This window comes from Varanus komodoensis, unplaced genomic scaffold, assembly GCF_004798865.1.
Source record: "Varanus komodoensis strain SLA01 unplaced genomic scaffold, ASM479886v1 scaffold26, whole genome shotgun sequence".
NCBI classification, from domain to species: domain Eukaryota; kingdom Metazoa; phylum Chordata; class Lepidosauria; order Squamata; family Varanidae; genus Varanus; species Varanus komodoensis.
The window spans coordinates 15,298,061-15,313,179 of NW_025335684.1; the positions used below are offsets into that span (position 1 = coordinate 15,298,061).

General features: G+C 63.4%; 1 protein-coding gene across 2 annotated transcripts; it reads right to left on the reverse strand.

Moving 5' to 3' along the window:
- Positions 1-1,476: 1,476 nt before the first annotated feature.
- Positions 1,477-12,094, reverse strand: LOC123025234 (excitatory amino acid transporter 1-like). 2 transcript variants are annotated; one of them, XM_044433800.1, is made up of 10 exons: positions 12,062-12,094; positions 9,931-10,161; positions 8,663-8,800; positions 7,842-8,046; positions 7,669-7,711; positions 6,690-7,072; positions 6,344-6,577; positions 5,583-5,777; positions 4,655-4,789; positions 1,477-1,761 (listed from the first exon to the last, which is right to left on the reverse strand). In XM_044433800.1, exons 2-10 carry the CDS (start codon positions 10,145-10,147, stop codon positions 1,563-1,565), a joined length of 1,749 nt encoding a protein of 582 aa, XP_044289735.1. In that variant the 5' UTR covers positions 10,148-10,161; positions 12,062-12,094; the 3' UTR covers positions 1,477-1,562. The 2 variants fall into 2 exon arrangements, with proteins under 2 accessions (XP_044289735.1, XP_044289736.1); XM_044433801.1 differs by lacking the exon at positions 4,655-4,789.
- Between the last annotated feature and the right edge of the window lie 3,025 nt (positions 12,095-15,119).

The following is a 15,119-nucleotide window of genomic DNA, read 5'->3' on the forward strand; positions in this document are numbered from 1 at the left end:
GCGGGGTGCCCGGCGCGGGGCGATGACGCGAGCGGCTGGGCGGGCGGGGCCGCGCGCCACGTGACCCCGCGGAGGGCCCCGGCACGCGGGCTCTTGCGGAACGGCTGCTGCCGCCGCTGTTTGCCCGGCACTTGCTGCACTGGGAGGCCGTTTCCCGGCCGGGCGACCTCCGCGTGGCCAGACCGCAGCTCCCCGAAGCCCCAGCCGCGTCGGGAAACCGCTCTCGGGCGGCACGGGGTTCACTGCGGCTGGTCTTGCTCCACCCACGGCGCCCCTTCCCCCGGAATCCACCCGTGTGCCAGCCAAGGGCAGCTTTTGAAATATATGTCGACCCTTTTAATCCGAAATGGCAACGGTCCCAAAGATCCACATGCCAGGACAATGATAACACTCCCTTGCACAAGTCTCCCTTGCACAATCCATGGTCTGTCAGTGGATGGGGCGAGGACCACCCGCTGTGGCTGCCCACTTACGTACAGACTGGGGGTTCAATGGAGATCCCCCATCTTCTGGGGTTGGTGAGCAGTCTCGCAAAATGACTGCCAGCAGAGGTTTGTGAGGAGGAGGTCCATTCACAAAACGCCCATTTCCCCAGAAGGCAAATCACGGGGACTAAAAGCAATTTACTTCTGCATCAGCTCAGTGCAAAACGGAGGTGCGTCTGAGCGACTCAAGTGAAACCACGTCATGATGGCAGCTTTTTCCTTTGCAGCATACCAGCCTCGTAATTAAAACAAAACCAGGCATTGTTTCAAAAACAAGGGAAATCAAATGAAAACCTGGAGGGGTGGGGTCCTGACAGGTGCTGCGAGGTATCCCACAGGACCCATGGTGGGCCTCCATGCCGCTGGTCACTGTAGGGAGAAATGCCAATCCGTAACACTTGCAAAGAGCAATTTGGGAGCATACTGTGAGAATGAAGTAACTGGACAATGCATTGCATAAGTCCCACAGTTTATATCGCAAAAGTGCTGTACAGAATTTTCCACCTTAATGGTCTTCATAAATAAGCAGCAATCCCCCCACAATACTGGATAAAGCATCACCTGTACATTCTTTGAAGGTAGGCTGTGTTTTTGTCATTGCTCCTTTTAAGTGCTAAAGGGAGTGTCCACAAGAGGGCACACGCAAAAGGAATATGTACACATGTCTGTACACAGATACACATTGGCACGAGATTTAAGCAACAGCTGGATCCCAGCTGCACGACATGATGCATTTGAAGGAAGGGTATTTTTGTGGAAAGAAGGTGTGGGGTTTTCTTGCTGCAGAAAACCGCCGGTCGTGATTCGGGGGGAGGAGAGGCCTGGGGGAGGGCAGCGAGCCCTGGTCCCATCATGCCAGATCCGCCACCAGAAGCAGTGCAACCTGTGCTCAGAAGCGTTCCCAACCCCTTTTCCCAGTGGCATGGGTCCAGTGCTCGTGCGTGGCAGGGACGGGGAGAAGCCGAGAGTTCGAGGAAAGGACGAGGATGGCTCTTTCTTTCTTTGGCTCTCGGCATTTCACAGCTGCAGCGTTTCTACCGATCGGGGCGTGGGTGGGACAGGACGTTCCCCCGGTGGTCACATCGAGGTCTCGCTGCTGCGGTGCTTGCGACCATCGTTCTCGGGGTAGATCAGGTGGTAGGGCTTCTCGTTCTCCTCGATGACCGAATTGCTGAGCTCTGCATCTTGGATTTCCAGCTCGTGCCGGGACAAGTGCTCAACGACACCGGCCCCCAGAGAGTCCCCCAGCACGTTGACGGTAGTCCTGAGACGGTCCCTGAAAGCACAGAGAGGAGAGAGGCATCAGCCCGGGCGCGGGCGAGCGCTGCGTGGGGAGCCAGCTCTGCCCAGAAAGGCTTTCTCTGCCTAAAATAGGCAGGGTTGTGTTGCATTGTACCTGTGGCATTTGGTTTCGGGAAGGCACAATCTTTGCCTGCTGTGGGCAGTCGAGAGGGGCACAGAGAAGCACGGGGAGGTCAGAGCTGGACCTGTGAACATGGAGCGGCTCCCCCTGCCCTCCCAAGCCAGACCTGGCTCTCAAACTGCGGGGGCAAAGCTCCCTTCGCGCCTCCCACTGCCCGGGCGCAATCCCCCAGGTTCAGAGTGCTGTGCGCAGGCGCACCGGATGGCACTCCTACCGCCCCTACAATCGCACAAGAACTGAGCCGCGAGGCGAGCAAGCGGTAGGCAAAGGAGCAGAACAGGACCGGGAGGAAATGGCAGTGGAGGTCGCAGCCACGGCAGCACCCGAGAAGCAACGCGACTCCAGCCACAGGACGCCATCCTCGCGGGCGGATGAAAGTGTCCCCACCAGGCAGAGGAGAGGCTTCAGTGCAGGGGCCAGGCAAGCGTCCCTGGAGGAGGCCCTGCTTGCAAAGGGGCTGCCACTGAAAAAGCCGCCTCCTTGGCAGCCACCCGCCTCCCCTCCTTGGGCCATGGCCCTGAAAGAAAGGCTCCAAGGAAGGAAATAGGGCGTGAGAGAAGAAAAGGCCCACCCTCTGATTTGGATGTGCCTCAGACTCCCCTTCATGGATCACTGCCTTGTCGTGGCGAAGGGGCTTGCGTGGCTCAATGAAGCCATGAGCTCTGCCGTGCAGGGCCCCCCAAGACGGACAGGCCATAGCAGAGAGCTCTGACAAAAGCCGATCCACCGCAGAAGGAAATGGCAGCCCACTCCAGTCCCCTTGCCATGAAAACCCCATGGACAGTTCTAAAGGGCAAAGAGATAGGTCGCCAGAAGATGAGCCCCTCAGGTCGGGAGGTGTCCAATGTGCTCCTGGGGAAGAGCAGAGGGCTAGTGCAAGTAGCGCCAGAAAGAAGGAAGCGGCTGGGTCAAAGCCGAAAGGACACGCAGTTGCGGATGCATCTGGTGGTGGAAGGAGAGTCCGAAGCTGCAAAGATCTATACTCCATAGGAACCTGGAATGAAAGGTCCATGAATCAAGGCAAGCTGGAAGTGGTCAAACAAGAGGTGACAAGACTGAACATCGACATCTTGGGAACCAGTGAACTAAAATGGACAGGAATGGGTGCATTAAATTCAGAGGACCATCAGGTATACTACTGCGGGCAAGAATCCCTCAGAAGAAATGGCGTAGCCTTCATAGTCAATGAAAGAGTAGGAAAAGCAGTACTGGAATACCATCTCCAAAAGGACAGAGTGATCTCAGTTCGAATCCAAGGCAAACCGTTCAGCATCACAGGAGTCCAAGTCTGTGCCCCAATCACTGGTGCTGAAGAGGCTGAAGTTGACCGGTTCTATGAAGGCCTACAACGCCTTCCAGAAATAACACCAAAAAATGATGTCCTTGGATTGGAATGCTAAAGCAGGAAGCCAAAAGATCACCGGAATGACAGGCAAGTTTGGCCTTGGAGTGCAAAATGAAGCAGGGCAGAGGCTGGCAGAATTTTGTCAAGAGAACACGCTGGTCATAGCAAACGCTCTTTTCCCACAACCCAAGAGACGACTCTGCACATGGACATCACCAGGCAGTCAACACAGAAATCAGATTGACCATGTGCTCTGCAGCCAACGATGGAGAAGCTCTATTCAGTCAGTGAAAACTGGACCAGGAGCTGACTGTGGCTCAGATCATGAGCTTCTCGTTGCAAAATTTAGGGAAAAGCACTAGACCACTCACGTATGACCTAATTCATATCCCTGCTGAATATACAGTGGAGGTGACAAATAGATGTAAGGAATGAGATCTGATAGAGTGCCTGAAGAACTACGGATGGAGGTTTGCAACACTGTACAAGAGCCTCTTGATGCAGGTGAAGGAGGAGAGCACAAAAGTTGGCCTGAAACTCAACATTAAGAAAACTAAGATCATGGCATCCGGTCCTCTCACTTCCTGGCAAATAGATGGGGAAGGAATGGAGGTAGTGACAGATTGCATTTTCCTGGGCTCCAAGATCACCGCAGATTGGGACTGCAGCCAAGAAATTAAAAGGCGCTTCCTCCTGGGGAGGAAAGCTATGGCAAATCTAGACAGCATAGTAAAAAGCAGAGACATCACCCTGCTGACAGAAGCGCGCATAGTGGAGGCTATGGTTTTCCCAGTTGCAATGTATGGCTGTGAGAGTTGGACCATAAGGAAGGCTGAGCGCCGAAGGGTTGAGGGCCTTGGATTGTGGTGCTGGAGGAGACTCTGCGAGTCCCCTGGACTGCAAGGCGATCAAACCGGTCAGTCCTGGAGGAGATCAACCCTGACTGCTCTTCAGAAGGCCAGATCCTGAAGATGAAACTCAAATACTTTGGCCACCTAATGGGAAGGAAGGACTCCCTGGAGAAGAGCCTGATGCTGGGGACGATGGAGCGCAAAAGGAGGAGGGGACGGCAGAGGATGAGGTGGCTGGAAGGGGTCCCTGGGACGGTGGGTGTGGGCTTGGGTGGACTCCGGGGGATGGCGGAGGACAGGAAGGCCTGGAGGAGTGTGGTCCATGGGGTCGCTATGGGTCAGGCGCACCTTCGCGACTAGCAACCACAGTCGAGGGCCTGCCCAGAGAGCCTGGGCAGGCTTGGTTTCCACACAGTCGGCGTTGCTGCCCCCGGGTGCTCCATGTGCGCCTTTCACGCATCCCTTCCACACACACACGGGTGGCACAGGTCTGGCCGTGTGCACACCCAGCGGCATGAAGGTACGGGGCAGGAGGTGCTCCAGGACTTACAGGAACCAGTCGACAGCCATTATTAGTGTGATGTCCTCTGTCGGCAGCCCCACGGACGTCAGCACGATCACCATCGTCACCAGCCCAGCTTGCGGGATGCCGGCAGCCCCGATGCTGGCTGCGGTGGCTGTGATGCTGCAGGTAACAGGAAGCAGGTGATCCTGGGGAGGCCCGCCGGATAAAGGGGGTGGTGCACCAGGAGCTCAGGTGGGGCGGGGGATGGCACTGCACAGTGGCAGCAATGGAGCGATCCGTCTGGCGTGGGGCAAAAGCTAAATAGATCCCGGAAGGCGGAATGGGGCCGTGCCAAAGCTGAAACCTCCCTTGAAGACATGTTACCCAGTCTCAAAACAGAAAAGTGGAAGCGTTCTGTACACCAGGGTGTTGAACCTCGGGCCAGGGGCCAAACCTGGCATGCCCAGACCCCAAATGCAGCCCCCTTCCCATGGCCTCCCCTCCCCCGTCACCCAACACTGCGTGTTTTCCTGAACTGTGTGTGTTGCCCCCAAATTCTGAAAGGGTGAAAAGCCTCTCAAAATCACAAAGACCAGCACTGGGCAGATGAAACGCGAACGTGGCCGTCTTTGGGGCTGTGTCCCTTGCCCCCTCCACCTCACCCACCTGCAGGATGCAGGCTCCAGGAGCTTCGGCCCTGGGGGTGGAGAGGCTCGTCGCCCCGCATCCGCTCAAGGGGCAGATGCTGGGAGGGGAGAGCCGAGTGCCCTGCAGCTCCGGGGTGATTCTGGGCCCCTGGCTGGCTCTCAGCTGCACCCGCCTTGCAGGGCAGGAGGACTGGGCGCAACGCCTCGGAGGAGCAGCCGGAGATAAAGGCAGCGGCACGTTCCTGTGCCTCGGACCGCCAGTCGTGCTGAGCACATCCCACCGCTGGCAAAGCACAAACCGCACACCAGCCCGCAGCCGCACGCACCTTATCGTGATGATCTGCCCAAAGTCCAGTTCGTAGTTGTTCACCTGCGCGATGAAGATGGCGGCCAGGGCTTCGTACAGTGCAGTGCCATCCATGTTGATCGTGGCTCCCACAGGCAGAACGAACCGGGTGACCCTCTTGTCCACCCCGTTGTTTTCCTCCAGGCATCGGAACGTGACGGGAAGAGTGGCTGAGCTGCCGACGGAGACGGAGGTCGTGGGAGAGGCGCCCAGCTGCGAGGCGCCCAGTGACGTCACTCCTGCAGCCCCCCACCCAGGTTGACCCCAAAGCGAAGAGGTTTGGCACGAGTGCCAGGCTGGGGAGTTCTCCCAACGCTCTCCTTCTGTGGGGCAGGGAGGAATCCAAAGCGGGGAAGCCTGCAGATGTTCTCGTGGGCCGGACTGCGCTTACCTCGCCGACGAGGTGGCCTGGAAGCACGAGGGAGCCCCCGCCATGCATTGCAGCCCCTCCCACACGTCAGTTCTTTTTTTAAGGGGCTCCCCAGTGTCCCCCCCCCCAATAACCCAGAGGTCTGCTCAGTACGGGGCACTCAGGGAATGGAAAGGGGGCCAGGCTGCAGGTGGCAGAGAAGTGCCCCCCACCCTCAGCAACAGGGGAGGAGGGCATGAGTGCCGCCAACCCCCCAAACCTGAGCCCTACGAGGGAAGGGCTGCTGGAGAAGGCCCCCACTCCACTGGGCGAGCGGTCCCCCCGCCACTCTCTAGCGCCGGGTGCGAGGGGGCCCAGGCCGAGGGCAGTACCTGGAAGAGGTGCCCAGGGCCGTGACGAGCGCCTGCAGCAGGCCGACCATGAACGCCCAGGGGTTCTTGTGCGTGACGGCGAAGTAGATCAGGGGCAGCACGCAGAGGCCGTGGACCAGTAGCCCCACGAGGACGGTGAGCGTGTACATGCCCAGCTGGCCCCCCATCACCGCCAGGTCCTCCATCTCCAGGATCTTGCCGGCCACCAGGAACAGGATCCCAACCGGCGCATACCTGCCGCGAGAGGCCCACGTCAGCCCACGGCCGCCGCTCAAGGACCACCCTTTCTTTCCGGGAAGGGGCTCCTCCCGAGAGGGGCTGCTCCGCCCGGGCCCCCGGGCCTCACCAGATGATGATGGCCACGAGCCGCAGGATGGCCTCGTTCAGGCAGTCGAAGAACTCCCGCAGGGCCTGCCCTCTCTGCTTCATGCTGCCGACCACCAGCCCGAAGCAGACGGAGAAGACCACCAGCCCCAGTGCGTTCACCCCGTTGACGGAGCCCGGGCCCGGGATGACCTCCTCGAAGCTCAGCACCTCTGGCAGGCTGCCCAGCGCCTGGGTGACGTTGTGCCAGACGGCCGTGGCGTTCTCGAGCAGCAGGGACGGCGCGAGGGTGCTGTTCCCGGGGCCGCTGCTGTTGCGGGGCAAGAGCTCGGGCGGCGGGGCTGGGCCAGGCCCGCTCCTCAGGACGGTGCGGTTGACGACGCGGAGGCTGTACTGGGTCTTGTACTGCGAGGAGACGCGGGCGACGTTCACGCTCCCTCCCCCCACCCCCCTCTGGCCAAGCCTTTCCGACCGCAGGCCTGGGGGCTGGGGAGGCCTTTGCGAGCTGCCCCAGTGCTCCTGGGGTGACGTTAACAGGCTGGAGGAGGGTCCCGGAGGCTGAGGCACCCCGCCGAGCCGCGCAGAAGTGCCCTCCTTCTGCCTAAGGCCAGGTGCCCTCTTGCAAGGGACTGGGGGTGCCGGTGACGCACGGGACAAAAACCAATGCGAGAAACGCCCAAATGCCAGCCAGTGTCAGCGGCAGGCTCCTTCCGCGAGGAGCGAGGCCTTCCCGGAGGGAGTCCCACCTCGTGTCCGGCACAGGGAGTGGGTGAGCCGGTTCCAGCCCAAGAGGACATAGGCCTGTGCTCTCCACGACGGCAAAAGCTGCCTGACAGCCAGAAAGGGACCTGGCATCGGGGGAAGCCCACCGGGCAACGCAGGCGGGACCCCACTCGACCCCCTTTGACTCTTCCCCCGGGGCGCTCTGGTCTGGGGCAGCACCGAAGTCGAGGCCAGTGTTCCAAAAAGCTCCAGAGCTGGAGCTGAACCGGGAGCCTTACCTGTCTGAAGCAGGCTTCCACGAGATTCGGGGGGAACATGTTCCTAGCGGAAGATAAAAGCCCCGAGCGATCAATGCCGGGAATGGGAAGGGATGCCCGGCCCCGCAGCTGCCAGCCAGCCGGCCTCAGGCCTCGGCCCCTGCCTGCTGCGCCCGGCTCCGAGCGCCCCTCACCGGATCAGGTCCATGAAGGCGTCCGTGGTGTGGACGGGCTCAATCTGCCCGGCCCGGCCGAGCGTCTCCTTGCTGCCCTTGCCGGGGTGGATGATGAGGACCATGAAGATCCCGATGAAGACAGCGATGATGGTCGTCGCCATGTAGTACACAACGGCGCGCAGGCCCATCTTGCCGGAGGCGCCGCTGTCCAGCGAGGCCATGCCTGGGGGAGCGGGAGCCACACGGCTGAGACACGGCAGGCGCCTGGGGCCCTGCCTGGGGCCGCCCATGGCGGCCAGGCACGGTGGGACCGAGCCTCACCCCCGCCTGCCAGGATGCTGCCTTGCCTGGGCCCAACGGCGCCCCCCGCCGGCCCTTGGCCATCCGGCCTGGTGGTGTCAGCACTGACTGGCAGCCACGCTCCCCAGGGTTCCTCTAGCAGCTTCTCCAGCCCTCCCAGCCACGGACTGAACCAGGAACCTCTTGCATTCCAGGCTGGAGTCTTACCCCTCAGGCTACAGCCCTTCCCTTAATGGCAAAAGGTTCTAGTCCTCATGGTTCTGGATCAAACACTGCTGCAAGCAGGGACATAGGACAATGCCTTCCACTGAGCTGGCTCATGAATCTATCTCACGTGGAATCACCTGTGCTGACCTGTGGGCTGAGCCTAGCCTGAAGCATGCGCAAAGCGCAGCCTGCCTGATTTCCTCCTTCCCTCCCCATCCCCGACAGATGGAAAGCCAGAAAGGGGGTGGGGGGAGAGCACGCAAGGGACCGAAAGCCCATCCCCAGCGGCAGCCCGTCGCTGGCCTCCCCGCCCCGCCCCGCCGGCAGCGCACCTGTGATGAGGCTGGAAACAATGAGGGGCAGCACCAGCATCTGCAGCATCCGCATCAGCAGCTCTCCGGGGAAGGAGAAGTACTTTATCTGGCGGTGGGTCATCCGGTAAGGCCGGAGCGCGAGGCCCAGCGTGATCCCTGCAGGGCGGGACGAGGGGGCACTCAGAGGCCTTCCCCCTCCGCCCAGTTCTCTCTAGACAAACCGAGCGAACGGAAGCACTGGGGGGCCAGCTTGTCCCCACCGCCCCGGCCACTGGCCACCCGCGCCCAGGCGCTCATCTCTGGGAGGGGCCCCACTGCTTGCAGCTTGACCAGGGGCGGGGGGCACGTGGCCCTGACCTGCAACTGGGGCTTCTCTGTGGGGCCCCAAAATTTGGACTGCTCACCTCACCCTGAGGCCTCTTCAGACACCACTTCAACCCCACCCTTTGCACCCAGGTCCCCCGAGGGGCTTGCCCAGCACACTTCTCTGGCTGCAAGTTCTGAATTTGGGGGGGGGGTTGATTTGCAACACATGCAAGGGAGGCTGCTCTGCACCAGGAACTCCCCCTCCATCTCAGCGTGACCCCGATCGTGCCAAGTTCCCTTCAGAGCCCTCTGTATCACCCCACTCCCTTTCCTTTAGGTGGGAATCCTGGAAAAGCCGAGCCCAGGGCCAGCTCCTGCCCAGAGCCCAGCCGAACCGGCTCAGGACCGCTTAATCCTCCGGCCTTTTGGTGTGTCGGTTTTTTCTCCCCCGCTTTGCAAAATACGGCCGCTTTTCCCTAAGTGTGCTGATTCCCCCACCTCGCGCACGCCCCCCAAGTCCTGGGGAGACCCAGAGAAGGCTGGGCTGCGGGGGCTGAACCCCTGGGCCAGGCTCCCTCTCCCGGACCCTGCGCCTCAGCTCCTCGCAGCGTGTGCCGGGCGTGGGCCACAGGAGAGAGGAGCCCCGGCCAGCCGTGCAGGCAGTGAGCAGGCGGTCAGCAGCTGGAAGCCCGGGAAGCGCTCCAGGGCCGTCGCCTCTGCGGGAGGGAGGCCTCGCCAGCGCCCACTCTTGGCCGAATCGGTCTCCCTGGGCCCCCGGCAGCCGCAGCCCTCCGGCTTTCCTTCCCAGCAGACACTGCCGGGGACCAGAACGGGCTCCATCTGCAGGGACCGTGGCTGCGAGAGCCCATCCAAGACATCTGGGCCTCACGCCCGTGTCCCAGCCCCTGCCTGTGCCAGCTGGGGGGATTCGGGGAGGAGATGCGCAGGCGCCTGGGGAGCGCCCCCCCCACCCCCCGTACCGAGCAGGACCGCTGAGATGGTCAGCACCACAAAGGCATTCCTCTGCAGGCAGCCCCGGAAGCCCTCCCAGGTGACGCCATACATCCGATTCCGCGCCCGCGCCGCGCGCTTCTCCACGGCCAGGCGGAGCCGGTGCATCCGGCTTCCGGATCCCAGCCCCTTGGAGGACTCCTCGTTCAGGAAGAGGCTGTTGGCGTGGGTGGGCCGCTCACCCATCACAGGGCTCGGATCTGGGGAAGAAGCAAGGAGGCGAGTGAGAAGCGGCTGGGCAGCCCTCCCCTCTGCTCCGGGCGGCCGCCTGGATCCTGCGGCCCGAGCCGGGAGGGGAAGGAATTACCCGGGGTGGCGGCCAAGCCGATCTGTGGCAGCACATGACCCGGGGGCACGCGGGGGCTGTGCTTGTGGGGAGGCGGGTGCCGGTTTAAGCTGCGTGTCCTCAATCTGGCGCCACCTGGGAGTGCGGGACGGGGGAGCCGCGGCCCAGCGTCTTCGGGTGCACGGGGTCGGGGGGCTGCTGGGAAGCGCAAAGGGGGCGTTTGTCCGGCCAAGGGGTGACGCCCGGAGACACAGGGCAGGAGGCGGTGAAAGGCAGCCGCAGCAGTTGCCCGCGGGCCATCCAGGCGGCTGCCCTGCTCTGGACTGCAGCGGCCTCCGGCTCCGAGAGCCCCTCAGCTGGAGCGTGATCCTGCGGTACTCCTGCCACAGGGAGACTTCCAGCCCCAGACCTGCCCTGTTCTCACCTCCCGAGACACCAAATCCCCCAGAAGAACCGCCGGGACACGGCCACGCAGCTGCTGCGGCCATGGGCTGCTTCTGGAGCGCCTCCTCCCCTGGACCAGCAGCAAGCTAAAAGGCCTTTCCAAGCCTTGGATGGGGTCCCAGCACCCCCCGCCAGTAGAGCCATAATCCGACACACAGAGGGACACACCCTGGGAAATGCTGGTCTGTGCTGAAGCACTTCTGGGGGCTACGCAGAACGCCGTGGCGTGGTGTCCTGCACGGAGGGGCTGACCCCAAGGGCCATCTGGCCCCGTCCACCCTTCCCACAAGACCGGGCTCCCAGCAGCCCCAGCAAAGCGCTGCCTCAGTGGGCGAGGCATCAGTCGGTCCGCTGCTGGGCCACAAGCCCTTCCCCACAGAAGGTGCGGGTCCCTCCCCTCCCGGCCTGCCCTCTTTGTCCGTTCAGGTGGGCATCAGCAGAAACACAGCCACCGACCAACTGACCAGCTTGTAATTTCTCCGCCAGCTACCCGTCGCCCACGCGCTCCTCTGATTAATCCCGCGGGCGAGTGCATCACCTCCTGTGGTTATTCCCACCTCCCATCGTCCGTGCCAGATTTGAGACTGCAAGCCCCTTGGGGCAGAGGCTTGTCCTTGGCAAGGTGCCCGACAGATAGACAGACAGTGCCTCAGGAATAGCAAATATCTGGTTAAGCGCCTGGAGGGGGACAAATGCACACGGTACAGAAATGCAGCGGCCGCTTCAGAGAGCAGGGCCAAAATAATGTGTCGTGGCCTAGAGCCGGGAGCCGGGGGCGCCCGTTTCTTTCCAAGCAAATGGAGAAAAAGTTTACAGTTGTGTTTCTAAAAGATACGCAGAGCAGAGGACCTGGCCATGTAGTCCCACCCCAAGTGGTAAAGCTGACCTGTAGGCCCGGTTCCCCCCCCCACCACCACCACCACGCATGCATTCTCAGCATTCTCCGTAATTCCTGTCTGATCCCTGCTTGCTGTCTTGGCGCTTCGGCAGCTGCCAAAAAGAGGAGCGACACCCCCGAGCCATGCAGGTCCGTCCCGGGTTGCCACTTCCTCACTGGTTCCCCGAGCCCCAAAGGAAAAGCAGGCAGCCCTTTTCATGGAGGGCCAGACCGCGGCACGCAGGGAGAGGCGGCGGAAAGACGGAGCCAGCTGAGGACGGACTCCGGAGCCCAAGTGATGGGATTTTAAACAGCTGCATGGAAACTTGCAGCCTTCCCGGCGGCCAGTGGCCAGCGGCTCCTGCCAGAAGCACCCCGTGCCCCCCGAAAGAAAGAGCCGGAGAGCCGCCCGTCTCCAGGAAGCAGAGCCAGCCCCACAGACGCCGGGGCCCCCCGCACCGCCAGGGCCTCCTGGCACTCAGCCGCGACCCACCAGGAGCAGCAGCTGGTTCAGTCCAGTCGGTCTCCCAGTCCCACGTCCTCGCTCCGTCCCGCCTCTGGGTACTCTGACAAACGAGAGAGAAGGAAAGCAGGGTTATGCTTGGGAGGTGCACGGCGGGGGGAGGAGGAGATTTTGGCGGTTTGGGACTTCAGGCGCCGTCACGCTGCCGGATGCCAAGCGGGATTAACCCTGGCAGCACCTGTGTGGGTACAGGAGGGGAAGGCGTTCCTGCGTCCTGCTCCTCCCTTCGGATTGGGGGGGGGTGAGGGGAGCAGGGCGCCGCCTGGGGCTTGCCCTCTTGTGCTACGCCCCCCCGCAGGGGCTCCCCCTCCCCACCGGGTCAACCGCCTCAGGACAGTGCCAGCGGACTCCCGGCAAAGAGGAGCCCGGCTGGATCCGATGCTCCAGGGCCATCCCGGATGGGGGGGGGGGGGGGGAGCCTCTTGGGGGCAGGCGCTTGGGCCTACATTCCTGGGGCTGGTGACACCAAACCGGGCAGGTCCCAAGCCAGCACAGGTTGAGCTTTGTGCTCTCACGGGCAGCAGTTTAAGCCTTCGGGGAAGAAATGCGCAGGCCAGGCGGCCACCTGCGGGCTGGTGGCTGGGAAACCCAGGAGGCCTGGATAGAAGCCCCAGGGATGATGGTTCTGCCCCCCCACCCCGATCTAGTCCAGTGTCTGATTCCCAAAGCAGCCCAGCCCTGCGTGCCACTGGGACATCCGTGGGCGCGGCAGGAGTGGGGTCACACATCCTCACACACCCGAACCCTTGGCGTCGTCTGTGCGAATATGGAACCCCTCAACACGGGGCTTTCATTGGCAAGAAGACCCCCCCCCCCCGGGCTCAGCAAAAGCCCACGTGTCCCAGCATGCCGCTTTCAGCAGCGGCCAAACAAAAACAGTCCCAGGAGGGGCCATGGCTGGCGCAGACAGATCTCTTCCACACAGGCATGGCCCACCGCCACCGACGGCCTCCTCTGTCGGCTGACACGAGTGACCCACACTGCAAATGCCGTGGACTACAACTCCCAGCAGTCCCCGGCCAGCACACCCAGGACACCAGGCTGAGCACGCCTGACCTTCCACAGACCCCCCCCCCCCCCGCACCAGCCCCACAGCCCCACGATGGGCAGCCAGGCCCCAGGGAGGGGGGCGCTGGGACAGACTCGCAAGGCCACCGCCACAGCAGGAGAAAGCCCACGCACTGCAAAACCGCCCTGCCAAACCCCCACCCAGCAAGTGGCTTGGAGCACAGCCCCCATCAGCCCCAGGCAGCCCGGCCGACAAGGGCAGCGGAGGCCCAGGTGGACACAAAGGAGGGCAGCGCAGGGTCAGACCACCTTGCCCAGCATCCCATTCGGGGGGGCACAGCGCCGCCCGCCCATGTCCCTCGCGAGGGGGGCAGGCTCGCCCCACCGCGGACCCGCTGCCGCCCTCCCCCGCCCGCCGGCCGGAGCAGCAGCCCCCCGGGAGCGCTCGAGGCAGGCCCCGCGCAGCGCACACGCACCGTGCCAGGATCCGCCGCCGCCGCCGCCGCGCGAACAAAGGCCGCCACGATGCGCGGCGGAGATGCGCGCGTGTGCCCGAGCGAGCGCGCGCGGCGGCGGGGGCGCACCGGTCCGCCCCGGCATGTTGCTGCGGCGGCGCGAGCAGGGGGAGCGTTGCCATGGGGAGCGCGGGCGGGGGGCGCGGCAGCGAGGCGGGACCCGGGTCCCCGTCCCGCGCTCCCCCCGACTGCGGCACATGGGCATTCCGCCTCCGATCCTGGAGGCGCCGCCGTCCGCCTCGGAAGGCCCTCTGCGGCACGGCCAGGGCAGCTCGCGGGCCGACCGCGCGGGCGGCGGCGCGGCCCCTCCGGGGGCAGGCCGGGCCTGCCGGCTGGGGACGATAGGAGCTGCGGGGCCTTTCGCGCTCCCCTGCAAAGAATTGCGCCCTGAAACTCCTTTTTCGCAGCGCCGGAGGGCGGCGTGGAAAGGGGAGCTGTTGAGCACGTGCGCGCGCGCACGCGGGCCGGGTCGCGCGCCGGGCTTCCTGCTGCCGGGGGGGCTGCAGACGCCGCCGCCCACGCGCACAGGGCGCCCCGATCACACCCGCCTCTCCGCCGGCTCCAGGGCGCGCCACTCGCGGCCGGGGCCGCGGGCAACAAACCGCACCGGCCCCGCTCCCCGGAGGCGCGAGCCACGCTCCTTCCCGCCGCGGAGCTCGCGGGGCAGCGCTCGGGGGGGGGGGGCGAGGCGATCGGGCCGCAGAGGCCCGGCCGGGGAGCATGGGAGCCGCAATCCAGGCCAACTGGAGGGCCACTGGGTTGGCTCGGAGCGTTCCGAGGTGCAAACCCCGCCGTTCCGGGGTCCTTGCGTATTTGAGGGAGTGTGAGCAAGCCCTGACACACCATCCTGTCAAGCGGCCGCCCCCTGGCTGGCTGGGATGATGGGAGTTGTAGTTTATCAAATCCCAAAGACAACCAGGTCTTGACAAGCAGAACTGGCTCAGAAGCAAGAGCGGCCGCAGCCAAACCCAGGACGCGCCCCCCACCCCCTTAGGCCAGCCTTGCCCAGGCTGTGATTTCCCTGGCACCTGTGAATTCATCTCCCATCTTCCCCGGCCGGCATGGCCAATGACGGGAGTTGTTGCCCAACTCAGCTGCCTTGCCCTGAGACCAGGTTAGAGGCAGAAATAATGCCCCCCCCCACACACACACACAGCCAACATGGAGGCAAGAAACCCCAGCGGGGTGCAAGTTGAACCCTGAGCCGGAGAGGTGGCCCACGGGCAGCACGCGGACTCCAAGTCCTCCAACAGGAAGTGGGGAGATGTCTTCCCGCCCCCGCATTCTGCCGGGGGCAGATTCAAACGCGGCCTAACCCTCCGCGAGCGGCCACCCCAGGCCCGGCTCCTTCCAGCCCCGGCACAGGCTGCGAGTTGTTGCCTGCACGTCTGAGCGCGCCTGACCTGGAAGGGGCAGCGACGCTAGGAAGAGTAATCTCACCCGGAGCCCCGGCCTTCGCCTCCCAAGAGCGCCCCGCAGCACGCCTGGACCTGAATAAGACACGT